At 42.8% G+C, this 16,967-nt stretch overlaps 1 protein-coding gene across 1 annotated transcript in view; it reads left to right on the top strand.

Annotated features, from left to right (window-relative positions):
* Positions 1 to 3,097: 3,097 nt before the first annotated feature.
* Positions 3,098 to 16,967, top strand: part of zgc:173742 (DNA topoisomerase I, mitochondrial) — a 32,174-nt gene continuing 18,304 nt past the window's right edge. The window contains exons 1-10 of the mRNA XM_035416768.1: positions 3,098 to 3,203; positions 6,047 to 6,161; positions 6,883 to 6,958; positions 7,187 to 7,239; positions 10,097 to 10,219; positions 11,732 to 11,822; positions 14,195 to 14,322; positions 14,536 to 14,651; positions 15,000 to 15,121; positions 16,568 to 16,690. Of these exons, the coding sequence (XP_035272659.1) occupies positions 6,073 to 6,161; positions 6,883 to 6,958; positions 7,187 to 7,239; positions 10,097 to 10,219; positions 11,732 to 11,822; positions 14,195 to 14,322; positions 14,536 to 14,651; positions 15,000 to 15,121; positions 16,568 to 16,690 (921 nt within the window). The 5' untranslated portion in view covers positions 3,098 to 3,203; positions 6,047 to 6,072. The remainder of the gene's footprint in view (positions 3,204 to 6,046; positions 6,162 to 6,882; positions 6,959 to 7,186; positions 7,240 to 10,096; positions 10,220 to 11,731; positions 11,823 to 14,194; positions 14,323 to 14,535; positions 14,652 to 14,999; positions 15,122 to 16,567; positions 16,691 to 16,967) is intronic.

The following is a 16,967-nucleotide window of genomic DNA, read 5'->3' on the forward strand; positions in this document are numbered from 1 at the left end:
TGATGAGTCATGACCTACATTATTTGAAGCAATAGCAACAGCCAATTAGGATTATTTGAAGGCAGTTATAGCAGAAAATACATGAAATGTACAAATGCATATTTGCCTTGCTTGGGCATCTAAGATGTTAGTGTCTTCCCCAGTCTTCTGTGTGTATGTGTGTTGGTGTTACTTTTCATTTGCAATTCAATTCAATTTCTGTTCAATTAAATTTTATTTGTACATCACTTTTGAGAGAGGCACTGTCACAAAGATGCTTTGCAGTCGCAGACAAAAAAATTTGGAAAAGACCAAGCCCCTCATTCATCAAATGAGATAAATGACTCCCCAGTGACAATAAAAATAGACTCCCCGGTAGGAAGTAATCTCAGGAGGAATTCAGATTCATCTGGCCTGCCTGGTGTCAGTAGTTAAAGATAATCTAAATGGTAATAGACAGCTAACAGGGAATCTATCCGAGCAAATAGACATATAGGGTGGGCATATTATAGCCAGATGCATTAAACTAGCTGGTAAAATAGTCCAAGCAAAGAAATCCACATCAATATGAAGATCAGGAGGATCAAGCTGATGCATCTAGGCCTCTGGGTTGTCTCATGGCATAGGCTTAAACCAGGAGAGGGCGGGGGGCTGGAGCAGCGTGTGTGGGGAAAGGGTGGGTAAAAGGGGCAGATGCCCCAGCAAAGAGAACAGAAATGCAAATGCTGTTCTAGAACATTACGATGTTAAGTGTCTGAGTGTAGTATGGAAAAGCCCCAGGGTGCCATGATATTGGCATCAAACGCTTCATAGAAAGAGAGTGTACACAACCACAAGAGTGGTTTTGGACTGACACAGACTGCTCTGTGGTCCTGATCAACCCTTGGGGCCGTTCTGTGTGGAGTTTGCATGTTCTCCCTGTGTCTGCGTGGGTTTCCTCTGGGTGCTCCGGTTTCGTCCCACAGTCTAAAGGCATACAGGTATGCTAATTGGAGATTCTAAATTCCCCATAGGTACGAGTATGTGAGTGAATGGTGTGTGTGCCCTGCGATAGATTGGTGATATATGATCAATATCCCTGTGCTTATAACTTACATATTTTGTATTTAATAATCTTTTTAAAGTAAAATACATTCTCAGCATGCTTTTACCAAAATAATATATGGACATGCCACCCAGAGAATAAAAAATACACAGACAGTCTACATACAAGATGGGAGGGAAGAAAGAGAATAAAAGCAAGGCACACTGAGGAATAGGTTTAGCTGTTACTTGCTAATGCAGGGTACTCCACCATGTGTCTATGTGAAAAATAATCTCTGCTACAGAGCCTATCCATTATGAGCCAAAGAGCAAGAAGCCTTCAAGGGGAGGACACATGATGAAAGTTGCCTCTTCTTCAGCAGATTTGTTTTGTCCTTTGCCCGGAATTTGTTACAAACAAAACCCTTAACCAATAACACCAAACTTCCTGAAGCTAATACAGGCTGCACCTGAACCTTTAACAAGGCCTGCAGAAAGTCCCCTTATCCTCAGTTACAGTTGTCATCCGTCAAGTGTTTACCTCAGAGGGCACATTTTAAGTTAAAACAATGTAAAGGTTTGGGCATATCACAAGCATATATTTTAGTATAATCCCTAATATTATCAATATTATTGTTCGGGTACAGATATCACTGTCACATAATTTTTTAAAACATTTTTGTCTGTTTTCTTAGCTGTGGTTTGCTGTCTACCTATGGCTCTAGCCAGTTTCATCCTGTTCACCTTCGTAATTGATTTATATATGGTTTTCAAGTAGCTAGCCAACCAAGTTATCATTAGATCACTGAGGCATTCATTCAATATCATTTGACAATGTAGATTGTTACCATTTCTTGTGCCGATAGCAATGATCTGTAGAATACAAGTTCTGCAATCGGATGAACAAAGTAAGCCATTAGTTAACTTAAAGTACTTTACATATAGGCTATCTGAAACCTATACGAGATTGAGAGCAAGAAGAATAAATAAAAAAGTCAAACCGGCCATACTACAATTCTGTTTTAGGAAGGTATTCAAAGCTAACAAATGTCAGGTGTACACTAGCTAGGTTTTAATCCCATTACTTTTCAATATGATGCCCATAACATAACGGTATTAGGCCCTAATTGGTTGCTTTCTAAAAGTAGGCAATATAATATTATATGTCCATATATATGGTCACGTAGTAGAGGCAGAGACTCTGGGGATTTTCAAGACTAGGCTTGAAACGGTGTTAGATACTATCTAGTCTGTAGGTAATCAGAGCACTAAATTCAGTTAGAAAAATGGCGAGCATTGTTTGGCTGAATGACCTGTTCTCGTCAATATGTTATGCAATGTTATATGCAGCAGTGTATATATTACATTAATAAGAGATGAAACATCCCAATAATTCCATTCAAATTCTGATATTATCTGCATCAAATGCAGAATGCATTAAATCACATATAAACTCGGTTATTTGACAAAGCAGACTGCCCATACAGGTACTGGAAATATGTGTAATTAATTCGTTGGAAATGAGCAGGGTGACATCCCAGATAGCAAGCGACGCAAGCGAGTGCCTAATCAATAACACAATGCCCACGAATTGTTATGTCAAAATCATTTGCTACTGTTTAGCCACCGTCTTGAAGCAGAGGACAACTCCAAATCTGTTGGCTACTGAACGATTGATACCTTTTCTCAAAGCTTTATTCTACACAACATAACCATTAGCCTATCTGAAGATGCCATGAATTATTCACGAATTCTTGAGAATAAAGGGTCACAGGCGTCACCCAGGAAACGGTGAACTATTTTTTCGGGGAGACTTGGTATCAGGGATATTGACCTGAGAATAACCGTAGCAGAAAATAACAGTATATTTTTAAGGTGCAGAAAATGTCAAACGTTTTTTAATGGAGTGTGAACTCCGCGCCGAACGTGGCACTGGCACGTTCGGCGCGCTGCGGGCGCATTCACCGGATGCACTTACACCGCGTTGTGCCTTGTACACGTTGGAGGCACTCGAAGTAGTTCACCAATTAGAGGGGAACATAGTTAATGCGGGGACAAAAGCAACATGTCGAACACATACTGCACACGTGATAAGCCAATCGAAATCTGATGCATTGCCATTGAGATCTTAGACTGTGAGGTCAGTGGAAGTAGGACCATCCGTCCCACTCCCAACTTGAACCTGCCGACGATTTGCCCAGGTGAAAAAGACTAGTTTTTGTATTACCAAGCGAGGGAGAGGTGGTAAGCACGTTGTCGCTATGCAATTGAAGTATTGGGATCATGTCTAACCACGACATTAGATTCATTAAATAGCTAATACATATTTATATGCTTGGCTAACACCATAGTACTGGCCGGGCTGCAATAACTTGCTGTGTTGTTTATCGTCGTTAGTTCACACTGCTCTGTACACCGATCGGCACATGCCTGATTTTTGGCTACTGCTGGTAAGCTATCAAGTTCGCGGGCCAAATAATTGTTGCTCGTACCGTTTCCTGACGTGCCTGTGATACGTAAACCCTCACACCTTAGCATTTCAGGTCTCACCAGAAGATTGGATAAAACATTGATAGCCACCGCTGAAGCTAGGCTGTTCGCTACAATAAATTGTAATCACATTAAGAAATGTTTTTTTTTTTTTTTTTTTGCCGATTTGAAGGGAACCCAGACATTGAGAAGAAACATGCGTTTAAATAATTTTACTACATTTAAATAAGTGTAGTACTATACTACTGAATTTGCACACTTGCACGAAGGTTAAAGTCATAAAGTTGAGAAACTAACGTTAACCATCTAATATTTCACTGAAAGCGTTGGATAAGAGCTAACGTTACCTAGCTGCTAGCTAAGTGACGATCAGGGCCTTTATCTCATGGTGAATAAGAACAGTGGCCTGCAGCTGGTGCAGTATGAATAATTTCTGTAATTTTTTCTTTCTTTCCCCTAGTTTAGTTTTTTGGGTCAGGGTAGTGTCGTTAAGACGGTTTCTTCCTGATATAAATTCATGAAATAATTTCAGGAAAATATGTTCGGAAAATATGTCTGTCAGCATTGTCACCTAACTGAGCTCCCATCAAGTTTGTGGAGCTTATAAAAATACCTGAGTGCTATCGATTTTGAGGATTCATTACGCATCAAGTAAAAAAAAAAAATAGCACTAAAATGGCCTTAAACGCAAAATGTTAGTGTGTAACGTTGACTTAAGCATACAGCGGACGTGCAGATAGAACCTGAAAGAGCACATGATATTCGTGTGCACCTGGCGCTACCAGGGAACCATTACATTAGCACTGTCTTGCGTCTTGCTGAGTATAGGGGAGACCGAGTACAGTAACACCTTTTGCTTTTTGCATTTCCACACAAAATCTATTGATGGTGAACATCAGATTTTTCTTTATGTGCTTCTTGGATCTGTTTGTGGCTGCCAACCAATTTTGAGTCATAGACTGATGTAAATAGTTAATATATTCCACAATTATTGTGTTAAGACAAGGATTACATTTGTTACAACTGTCCTTGTGGGTACAGTTGTAGCAATTATTTAATGCTCTAAAGTTTTCTTTATGGGAAATCCATTATTTCAAACCACTTCCTAATTCCAGTCGCTTTTGCAATTATGTCTGCTCATGTAAGTAAAGGTTTATTTTTCTATAAGAATATGATGTGGTAAATGCAGCCTATGAAAATAGCCCCCACAATTTCCCTTTCATTCCTGTTAATTCCCATGGAAAGTTTTCAGCCCTGAATATTCCCAAATTTGTGTTACTAGCCAAGTAAAAATGAGGCTCTACACATCAAAACATTGGTTAACAAATTTCTTTCCATTGCTTATACATACTTTGCAGTAAATTGTTTCCATAGTGAGCTTTGAGTGCGATAAACTAGTCTTTAACTCAGTCCACGATACAAGGTGTGATAGGTTGAATGCGGGATACAGTGGTTGTTCGGTGTCGCTTTTAAAATTACTTCACGCTGAACACATAATACTTTTGGAATTTGAGCCGTTCCTTTCCCCAGGTGTTTAGAATATTAAAGCAAAAATCATTGTTTGGAAGAAGACTCAGCATACACACTGGTTCTTCAGGAATAGCACACCCTCTGGCCCACAGTAATTCAAGCAGTGTTCTTTGGGTCAGCACTGCTCTTACCGCCCCCATAGCTGCTCATTAAGTGCCTACAGTTTGAATGGTAGCCAGAACAAGATGATATTTCACTTTAATTTTTGAGATCAGTGAAAGTAACAGATTTTTTCTGTGCTCAGACACGCAGCATGCACTCGGTTGACGGTGACTGTTGGTGACACAGACTTGGTCAGTGTTTGTGCTAATAAGCTGTTCTGAAACCAGGTATGCTCTACAAGAGCCAGGTTTGAATGTTGAGTTTCAGCCAGTGAACTCTGGGCACCCAAGAGAGAGAAAAGAAGCATCTCTCTTTCTGTGATGTGTAATACTGTGATTGTTACCATAACAACACCCGAGGCAGCCGATGCAGTTCCATTTTACGCCTCAGCCGAGCTCACCGCCTCGGGCCGAGTTTACCGCATGATAGGTGCAGAAGCCACAAAAACGAATCGCTTCAGGGGGCGGCGCTGGATTCAGGGCACAGCATCGGATTCAAGCCTGCACATCTCATGACACTATACATAACCCCTTAATTTCATGGGAACATCCACTTATTGTAGCGGCAGTAGGCCAGGGCAGGGCTCCACACTAACATTATTTTTCAGGGAGCACGTGCTCCTAGATTATTTTTCCAGTTAATACACATCTGTTTTCAGGAGCAAATGCTTCTAAAATTTGACTGCAGAGCTCTGCAGGAACATTCCAGCTTAGATTTTAGCCGTTCATAAATTGTTCTGTGCTTCATAGTTTGTTTTTAAAATAGTTTAGATCTGCCTTCACTGAATTGATGTGATGTTGGGTTATGACCCAGATGCAGGCGTGCTTATGGCCCTGAACTGCTGTTCTTTTTTCAGGCTTATAGCACAGAGTTACTAGACTGGTGCCACGGCTTTTCTTCTGATGGCTTTTCTCTTTTGCAGGTTTTTTCTGTCTTAAATTTGCTGAGATGGGGGGAGAGAAGAAGGGTGGTAAAAACGGGAAGACCAAGAGGAAGTCTCCATCAAAGGAGCGGTCCAGCGGAGACGCGCCCAGAAGGTGAGGAGTATCACCACGTAACCCTGGGGATGGGGAACCCTGTTCCTGGAGGGCTACGTCCATTTTTGGTTTTCGTTTTTACCAAATGAGCAAATCGTTGCATATAGCAATGTGCGTTAACCGAAGTGCTTCGCAAATGTGTAATTGTGTTAACAAAGGAACATATTCACGTGGAGCGAGACATTAAAAACATATTCTCTTGCTATCTGTCTCGAGTACCTTCAATAAGGGCGTACCGCACAACTGAAACCCAACACAACGCTGAAGTGTTGCATGTGACGGCACCGCACCCAACGCAACCGTACTGATGAAGCCTTTCTCATCAGAGGGAAAAGGGAGAGCAAATTAAAGCCACAAACAAGCGACGCCAGCGACGGGAAATCTAATAAAGCTTGCCCTGTGTGGGCGGGCGTGCCCCCGCCATCCGCGGACGGATGCTCCATCTTTAGGGGAATAAATTAATTTACCTTGATATCCGATTCATTACATAAAAGCACAATGAATGCCGTGCCATCCATCTAGAGTGTGTGTAATTAATCAGATGAAAGGGATGGTGAACAATTGCTTGTGACAGGTACTGATGGCTGATTGTGGAGCGTAGACAAACAGTCTTTGCAGTCACGACAAGCGGCGCCCGTGCCCAACCCCGCGCTCACGTTCTTCTCTTTCCTCTTCCTCCATCTCTCCACCCCCCCTCCCCCTCCCCCACTATTCCTCTCAGTAAAAAGCCTGAGAAGAATAAAGACGAAGCTGCAGAGATGTCCGAAAAGGATCAGAAGCGGAAAGCCTCTCGGAAGGTAATTTTTGTTTGGCCCTCCAGGAGCTGGTAACGAACCGCGTCCACCCTCCCCTAGTTCTCGGCCCCAAAGTTGCCGGGCTGCTGTACTGTTGAGTTTAACCGAAAAGCTTGGCCTATTTATCACCGCTGGCCTGATTTCTGACGGACAAACTCAATGATTGAACAGTCACAGGGTATTAGTCATCCTATCTGACCCTCGCTCGCTCTGTCTCGATTTCTCACTCAGGTCAAGACTCTAAAAACTGAGACCTTTGAGAGTGAAATGGAGGATTTTGTGAGGTGAGTTTGTCCTGTATGGAAGTGCTTTTGTCTGAATTCATTTTATGCCGTTGCGTGTGCGTGTGTGTGTGTGTGCGCGCGCGTGCGTGCGTGCGTGCATGTGTGTGTCAAAGCACTGTGGTATTTGTGCATGCAAGAGACCAGGCCTCTCTCATCAATATTCTCAGCCTTTACCTATCTCTGGTGGGGAGCGAGATGTCGCATCGGTTGGTGGGGAGTTTTGAGTCCCATTACTTTTCAAATTAAATGAAACGTTTCGGAATTGATTGAAATTATTTTTCCCGTGATTGGGAGTGTCCGAGGTCCCGGACTGCTTCCATTCCAGTTTTCCGCCGCATTCCTCAGATCGCCTCGGGCTAAATTAATCACAGGCCCCGCTCGGGGAAAATTCCTGCGTCGCGGCAGGAAACTAATGAGAGGGTCAGGCTTCGCAGAGACGGTGGGGAACGGGTGCCTGAAGCAGCCTTCCTCTCAGACTGGCCGAGAGCAGTCGGGATTGTGGGTTTGAGGGTGTCAAGTGGTGGCTACAGAAAGGAATCCTCTAACTATGAGCAAGGAAGCTATTACTGAGGGTCTCTTCAGCGAGAGGTTTTCACATTACCCATACTGCCTTCTGCCAGGAGAACAGTGGCCAATTTGGCCTCTCTTTCACTGGCTGTCTCTCCCGCTCCTGCTTGCCATCATTCGCGCTCTCTTACTCTCTTTCTCTCTCCCCCGTCCCCACTTTATTTGCTTTAACAGGTTTTGTACTCAGTGCCAGATATAGACATCATGCATCAAAGAATGCAGATGAATGACGGTACAGTCAAATATAAAAGATAAGCATAAGGAATGAACCCCTTCGTGCAAGCCCCCTAGTGGCCAGCACCCCGGCGTCCTGAGATTGTTCAACTCAGGCCTTCAGTGCTCCTGCAACCAAACTCTTCTGTGTTCTAGCTTTATTACTAGATGATACATGATAACTATGCCAAATACGGGGCTTAATTTCCACCATTGTCACCTAGTTTGTCCATTTAACAAGCACCCCCGTCTTGTCCATAGAGTGTACATAGGAACTGGAGAGGTTAGGAGTGGCCAGTCAGTGAAGCCTACAAAGTATTAGGAAACAACCTCTACTGTGCATGTTCAAAACTGTTGAGGGTTAAAGACCTTGCTGCCCATTGAATTCAATGTAGAAATCCAAGCTGATTTAACAACCAAAGAAAACCTCATCGGTCCATTTTTTGTGATCATAAATTTCATAATGTGCAGCAGTTTCTGAAACAATGGTTGTTTTGGTCCAAAATTCTTGGGGAAATATTTATTAAAATGTGCATATTTTATTACACAATGCATATTTTTCAATCTGCTTTTCATATGAAATGTAACGATCCTAATCGGTTTCAAAATACCATCAGGGAAGTTTTATTTTGCCATTCACTTGGGGAGCTGAGTGTTTTGCCCTCAACAACAAATAATGTGCAGTGAAGGTTACTACCGGGGCTTCACCGCTTAGGTTGGCTAAGGACGTGCTCTCCTGTCTAGTTACAAATGCATGTCTATGGTCTGGTCTCATCTCCAACTAGCATGGTCAATAGCGCCTCTCTGGGAGTTCATAAAATATTCTTGCACCTCAAAAGCACAACAGCATGAATGGTTGCTTCAGCACAATGTTGCGCAGATGACCATAACATTACGCAGTGATACAAGCACTTGATGAGGTGTAATTGTTTTTTCCTTCGGTTCATTAATTTTGCCAACTCATTACATGGCTAAAGTAAATTCTTGCCTTGCTGATATGGTTTTTGGAGTGTCTCAGAAGAGGAGGAGGAAGCATGAAGTGGTCAAGGAGTGTATGATCCAGCACCATGTTATACTTTAACCTGTTTTATGTATGTGATTGCTTAGTATTTCAATTCAAAATAAAATACAAAGGAGAACAACATTTTCGCCAAGATAATTGCATTTGTGGCACTTCATTTCTACCAAAACTATGAATATAGACTAAATTAGTATTATAAATGGTACAGGTGTCTTTGTTCCATCTTTCAAGTCTTTGTGATGCTCACATTTGGAGTCCTAAAGCCTTAAATAGGACACTAACTAAATGGGTGAGGATTGGCCCGATTTTAAGGACGATGTTTATGGTAATGTGTATTTTGTTTGTTATAAAAGTGTGTTTTGTACAGTAAAGTTCAGGAAATGGAGAACACCTGAATATTGACTCAACTCAACAGCCTGCTGTTGTATTCATGTGGGAAATCTGTTGGCCTTTACATGATTTTCCATAGCTTAGCCCCCTTATTTTTCTAACCTTTAGACAAATGAGTGCACCATGTTATTACTTGGCAGAACAGGTTATTTTAATGGTTACATTCAGATGGTTTGGCTTGGCTCCAATGTGCACACTGTGGGGAATGACAAAAATAACAATTATGTAATTAATTGCATGTAATTACAGTAATTTTATTATCATGGTTATTTTGTATAATTACTGTAATTATATCATTTTTGGTCACTGGCTATGGAATCGTGAATTTAAACAGTGAAAGCTACATCCTGTGTGCTAACTAATTACACGTTGATTGTTATGAGGATGAATAGTACGAGTGTTTGATGTATGTCATTTCCTTTTTTTCTTAGCAGGGCTTTGAAGGTTTCCTTTTATTTCAGTTGAGATTCGTTTTCAGCTTCAGTTCTTTTTCCATGACTTGTACACGACTGTGCATGAACTCGGTTGGAAATAAAGCTGTAGCAGTAGCATGAATGCAAAAAGGAATCGGCGTGAAGTCAATTTAAGGCAGCACAAATTCAAATTAGAAGTGTGAATGTGAACTTAAAGCCACCGGGACGATGTTTTTCTCACCGCTTTCAACAGAGCTCCTGGTCATGTGACCGTGAAAGCAGAGCCAGAGGATGGCGACTTTGTGGCCGAGAAAAGGGGGAGGAAGAGAGTCAGAGAGAGCGAGCCGGCGGAGTCGACCGCCTGCTCATCATCGTCGTGAGTGACAGCCGATCTTTCTGTCAGGGGACACGAACGACGCCTGTCAGTCTTCCTCTCCGTCACCCTTTTGCTCTCCGTCAGTGTCCGCTTTCCCTCGCCTTATTCTGTCTGTGTCTCTCCCTCAATCTGTCCCTCCCTCTCGATCTGTTACTCTCGTGTCTCTTGCTCTTTCCCACTCTCCATTTTGTTCCCTACAAAAAGGGTAAATTAATCAAATAATGAATTAAGAGTACTGAAGTTGATTAATGGATTATCAGGCACCCTCTTAAAACAAATAACCAATTAAGTGTAATAAATTAATACGGTTTCTCCATCAGTTTACAGGACGGACGATGATGCTAAAGTAGGCTTGTAAAAAAAAAAAAAAGGTCCTTAATTTTTATTTTGAACAAGAGAACTTAAAGAAGGTCACAGTCTGAAGATTCAGATCAGAATTCAATTAACAATCATTCAATCAAAGCTAATCACAGCTCCATCAAGCCCTAATTAATTCAGAGCTCAGCTGTAGTTGGCAAACCGAGTGTGTCCCCGCCCAGGGACTAGGTTTTATAAATATTGAAAGGCAGGGGGGTTATTTTTTGAATAAATTACATTTTCACGGCACGGTAACCATGTAGCAATCCAGATTTGGATGGGTATTCACAACGGCGCTATTTAGAGGTCACTTACTTGGCGGGAAAGTATGGGACAAGGGCGTCCGATGCAGGACAAACCAGCGCTGGCTGAAAATACGGGATGTCCCGGGTAATACGTGACGACTGGAAACCGAAAGTCGGGCTTGAAGGTCTGCCAGCGTGGTTAGCATTAGCCCCTCGGGCTAACAAACGCAGACCGCGCTGGGACTGAGCCTCGAGTTAATGGATTCCTGCTCCTCAGCCTGAACAGGCATGCAGCGGAACTCCTGCGTCTGGTTTGATCCAGATCGATCCTGAGCATTCCAAACGCCTTCCGCTGAAACAGCAAGGGCTTTTCATTGGCTCAGATCGTAAGTGCTGTAGCAGTCCGTAACGCCAGTTTTACACCAGTCTTGGATCCCTTGCTGTTCGTTCTCTCACCTCATCAAATATTATTGGACCATGCTTCAATGTTTGCTTTTTAGCTCACAGTCTCACATTTTCCACACTGCATTTCATAGTTTTGGTATTATTTAAATTACTGGTAAGCTGAACATTAAGTTGCAGAAAAACATTTGTTTTAGCTTGATTAATTTTTATATCCAGGGAAAAATATGCATTCTTATAACAGTTGGGATTCAGTAAAAATAGTCTTATGATCATTCGTTAAAATAAAATTTGTTCTCCTTGATTGAAGTTGTCTGTGAAGGTCCTTGAAAATCCTTCCGATTTTAATGTTAGAATTGCTATTGGGATTCATAAAAGATCAAAATGTTTACAAATTTGTGTGTCTGGAAGAGGAAGCTTACGGACTGAGTTTCAGGCTTCAGGGGTGTTGTGTAATGTGAGAATTGCTTCACAAGATGGGTGACAAATCTGTATTTTCACCACTCAGTGTGAAGAAGAGGAAGAAGGTGAAAGAGGAGGAAGAGGAGGTTAGAGATGAAGGCCAGAGGGTAGAGACGATGCAAAAGAAGAAAAAAAAGGTACTTTGCCCCATTCACTGCAAAAAATGTCTGTCTATTAATGTTTTCGTTTTTTATTGAGACTTCAAATCTTATTTTTTTCTTCAGATACAAAATAGCTTGTTTTAAATTACTGTTAGCTTGACAAGTGAAATTTACAAACCTTGAAATGTGTCAAACTCTCATCTCAATGGCTATGTTTTTGTTTTATTTAGCAAAACAAGCATTTTAGTCTTATGTTGAAATGTTAAAACATTAAAAAGGGACATACACCAGGAATATCATGCAGAAATATCTTTATCTTTATTGAAATCTTTCTAATGTATTTATAATCCCACTTCTCCTTAATTCTGAAATGTTCACTGGTGTAGAGCTCCACAGCCAGAGAGCGAGCGCCATCTTCCCCATTTCACACCACAGCCCACAAGCCGACTGACCCCTCCCCCAAACCCTGGGCTACTGCCAGTTCTGCCTGACTCTGTGGTGCTGCCGGCCACAGTCGGCACAGGCACAGCCATGGTTCAGTCCAGGACCGTTGGGCTCATCCATGCACTAGAACAGTGTCTTTAACAGGAACAGCCACTGAGCTACCCCCCGAGCTGTCTTTTACATTTATATAAATGATGTCTAGCAAGATAGCGATTATCTGTACCTTATCCCTGGCCTCTAGCTTTACAAAAAAAAAAAAAAAAAGTAACTACCTTCTGCCGATACCTAGTTTTGAAATAGGGTCTGCTTTTACTCAGATCTGAAACCTTTATTGGAACAATTGTCTGTACCAAGTGACGCCGCCTGTTCCAAGCCACAAATTTGTAGCAGTTAAACCATTTTAAGGTGGACCTGGTGGCGTGCCAACCCATACCGAGAATTACTGCTGAAATAATGCAAGTCTGTTCTGGTGAAAAGATGTGTGCGTCTCCACTTTCCTTTAGCTCACAAATCACACTCCAGGGCTGGAAGGAACAATAAGCCAAGGTGGGACCTCTCAATAAATCAGTTTTATTTTTATATAGTGTTCTTCACACAGAGGCTTCCCGGAGCGCTCAGCAGTTAAACACCTTTCTCAAAATACAAAAGAAAGACACAATTCAGTCAATTACATAGGGCACTTCATACAGGGTACATCAAAGCAAAGTACAATCAAAGAGAAATATCTTCTATTGGGGCTACGCTCCAAATGTTGCTGTTGTGTAACTCCCCCTCCCCCCATTCGTGGCAGCACCTTCCCGGGTTCAGTCAACTTCCCGGGTGTGAAGTTGAGAGTTCTTCTGAGAGTTGCGCCAACATTGACTCCAGTTCACCTTTGATTTATCGATCTGTCCGTCCATCCATCCATCCATCCATCCTCTTGATTTAAGAACAATTGCATGAGTATGCCAAACTTGGCTTGATCACACTTCTAACAGTAATAGTAAGGAGAATTAATTGATCAGCTTTATAAACTTGTGTCAGAAGGGCTGAGGTAAGAGGGATGGAATTTTGGAGGTGTCAGGTGCTTTTTGGGTTAAGGATTTGAGTGGTTTTCATAATGGGGTCGTTCCTGTCTTCCCAGGGTCCTATATTCCCCAGATTTATATGGCACATAATGGGAACATGACAAAGGGTCCTATGTTTCCAGGGTCCTATGTTCCCCAGCTCTACATATGTGCTCTCCCAGGGTCCTATGTTCCCTAGCTCTATATAGCACATAATGGGAACATGACAAAGGGTCCTATGTTTCCAGGGTCCTATGTTCCCCAGCTCTACATATGTGCTCTCCCAGGGTCATATGTTCCCAAGGTCCTATGTTCCCTAGCTCTATATAGCACATAATGGGGGTTTGTTGTGTTTATGTAGCTGTTTTGAAGCCTTGTTCCAATAAAAAAAACTGGATAATATGAAATATTTTAACTTGAAACGGGTCAAATTTGACCCAAACACAATAGAAGGGTTAATGTGTGTTTGTGTTAACAGAATATTGAACTGGGGAACATAGAACCCTGGGAACATAGGACCTTGGTAACTTAGGACCCTGGGAACATAGGACCCTGGGAACATAGATACGCTCCCTTCTTAATCTGTCAGTACAAGAAGATAGATTGAGATTGGACCAGATATACCGAGTTGTCAGAGTAAGGCATGTTGGTTTGACTGACAAGTACCAATGGGAATTCCACTTGTGTGGGTTGAAAGGAATTGTGGGGATTGTAGTTTGACCAAGAGCCAAACACTGGACTTATAAAATATTCAAAATTGTAACATCTGAGCCAGAGATTTTCTGATATAACAAATTATTGCTTAAATATCAAAGGCTCCTTATAAAGGAGGTGGATGATCCAAGTTTCAGAGTGAATTTGCAGATGACACACACCATGGGGACCATGCTAACTTGTGATCCTCATTGTACTTGTCAGAAGCCAAAGGAAGAGAAGGCGGAACAACCAGTGTCCTCAAAGAGGAAGAAGACGAAGGAGGAGATCGAAGCTGCAAAGCTTTTGAAGATAAAGATGAAAGAAGAGGAGGAGAAACAGAGGTGGCGATGGTGTGTGCACTTTGTGTGCGTGTGTGTGTGTGTGTGTGTGTGAAAAAAATAATATCCTGCCAATGGAGTAAGTGGGGTAAGCGTGTATCCTCCCAAAAGTTTGTAAAAAGTTTGGTACAGTACAAACAGAAAATTCTAGATACATAATAATTATGAATGTGTAAATATTATAAAAGCGACACTCAAATCTACTCCTCCCTCCTGTTCTTTCAGGTGGGAGGAGGAAAAGTATGAGGATGGTGTTAAGTGGAAGTTTCTGGAACAGAAAGGGCCTTATTTCCCCCCAGAATACCAGCCCCTTCCTGACAACGTCAAATTCTACTACAATGGTGAGTACGTATCTCTCTTTTTTTTACCATAGGGAAGTCCCTCAAACCCTCCACCCCCCCTATGTGTGTCTGTTCATATATATGTACCACATTACCACACACACGCACACAAATTTTCAGGTGTGCGTGGTAATGTAGCTTAATGGTAGAGAGCTGGACTTGCTACCAGGTAGGACATTGCATTTGTACCCTTGAGCAAGGTACTTAACCTAAATTGCTTCAGCACATATCCAGCCGTGTAAATGGATACTATGCACAGGTACAAAAGCCGTCGCTCTGGAAAAGAGAGCGCGAGTGTGTGTGTGTGAGAGAGATATTCCGAGGTAAAAAGGAGTGTGTGTTACTCAGGGGAAGCAGTCAAGCTGAGCCCAGCCGCAGAGGAAGTGGCCCTGTTCTTCGCTCAGATGCTGGATCACGACTACACCACCAAGGACGTGTTCCGCAACAACTTCTTCAAGGACTGGCGGAAGGTGAGCGAGCGAGCGAGCGAGGGAGGGAGGACGAGGAGACACAATGGCAGGAAGAAGGGTGGATGAGCGAGAGAGGGAGCAGGAAGAGGGGGTGGCACAGATCTGTCAGAGATATCAGTCCGACAGGTCTCCACCGCCGTAAGAACAGTCTGAGCATTTTTCTTTTTTTTTTGTGTTACTTTAATTCATGTAATTTTGGGGGGGGGGGGGGGGGTCGGGTTGGAAGGGGGTGTGGGGGGGTGAAATTGAGGTGGGGGAAGGGGGGGGGGGGGGCGGTTGTTCTCTTTACAGGATCCCAGGATGCCTAAAGGCGAATAACATGCAAAATTAATTTCTTGCCGCTCAGCTCTGCTCTTGAAAAATGTGGGTTTGTGTAAGAGCATTGATATGCTAATCCTGACAAGCTGCTTTCCCCACATGTGAACAAATCCAATTAAACTATTTCACAATGACAAGAAACCCCCTCATCTCTCCCCACCCAGCCACTCTACCTCCGAGACCTGCCCCCTACCTGTCAGTCACCCAGAGAACGAGAACCGGCTTGCTGTGCTAGCGTGTGATTGATAGCTCAGTTCTTTTTACAAAGAGTAATTGTTTGAGCTTGTTGTGTGTTGGCAGTGAGGGTGTTCAGGTACTGGCAGGGTGTAATTGGTGCATAGTGTGTGCGGGGGTCGGGTATTGTTTTTTACGCAGTTGCATGTTGACCGTTGGAGTATCGGTAAGTAGGAGGTGACGCTAGGTTTTCCACAGCGTGTGCTGTGGGTGAGACGTATTGTCATTCAGTGGATAACCATAAAATGTTTTGTTCTTCTAAACATTTCTGATTGTAGCTAAACGCGAAGGCCTTGATTATAACCGTGAAATACCACTGACATCTGCGTGCTTGAGCTACCATTGTTATGCAGTACGGACTGCAAACACCTACTCTGCCTTCAGTTCCATTACAAGTACACTGAAACTTGCTGATGTGTTCCCTGCTGAAAGTTGGTAAATCAACCGTGAAAAGGGAGCTATGTACATTTTTATGTCGGGAATAAGCATCTGTCACTTGCACAAATGTTCTTTTCTGTGTGTGTGTGTGTGTGTGTGTCTGTCTGTCTATCTGTCTGTCTGTGTCTGTATGTAGTCTGTGTGTGTGTGTGTGTGTGTGTATGCGCATGCGTGTGTGTCTATGCGTGTTTGTGTGTGCGTGTGTATGTGTGTGTGTGTGCCTGTCTATCTATCTGTCTGTGTCTGTATGTAGTATGTGTCAGTGTGTGTGTGTGTGTGTGTGTGTATGCGCATGCGTGTGTGTCTATGCGTGTTTGTGTGTGCGTGTGTATGTGTGTGTGTGTGCCTGTCTGTCTGTCTGTCTGTGTGTACATGTGCACGCACCTTCCGTACACGTCTGTGTAGCAGGGGCAGAGATTGTTGCGCTGTTTTCTCATTGGCTGTCTTTCTGTTCAGGAGATGAGTCTGGAAGAGAGAACGCTGATTACGGATCTGAATAAGTGTGACTTTGGGGAGCTGTTTGCTATGCACCAGGAGAAGGTGCAGGCCAGACGCAACATAAGCAAGGAAGAAAAACAGGTGGGTTGAGCTCGGGGGCAAGAGAAGTGTGGTTAAGAACTGGGTGGGCAGACTCAGATTGGCACTGCTACAGTATGTAGCATACCCAGGTGGGTGGGGCTCAGAGGCAGGAGGCGGGATCTCTGAATTGACTGACATTTTCTGCAGTGTGACTTTTGAATGGGCAGGTCTCGAATACCACAGAACATGTGACAAGCGATTGAATGCCTAACACACGCATCATATGCATGCTTCAATCTCATTCATTCCAATGCCTTTTCTCTGCAGTAATTCAAAG

The sequence above is a fragment of the Anguilla anguilla genome, chromosome 5 (genome assembly GCF_013347855.1).
Source record: "Anguilla anguilla isolate fAngAng1 chromosome 5, fAngAng1.pri, whole genome shotgun sequence".
Taxonomy (NCBI): Eukaryota; Metazoa; Chordata; class Actinopteri; order Anguilliformes; family Anguillidae; genus Anguilla; species Anguilla anguilla.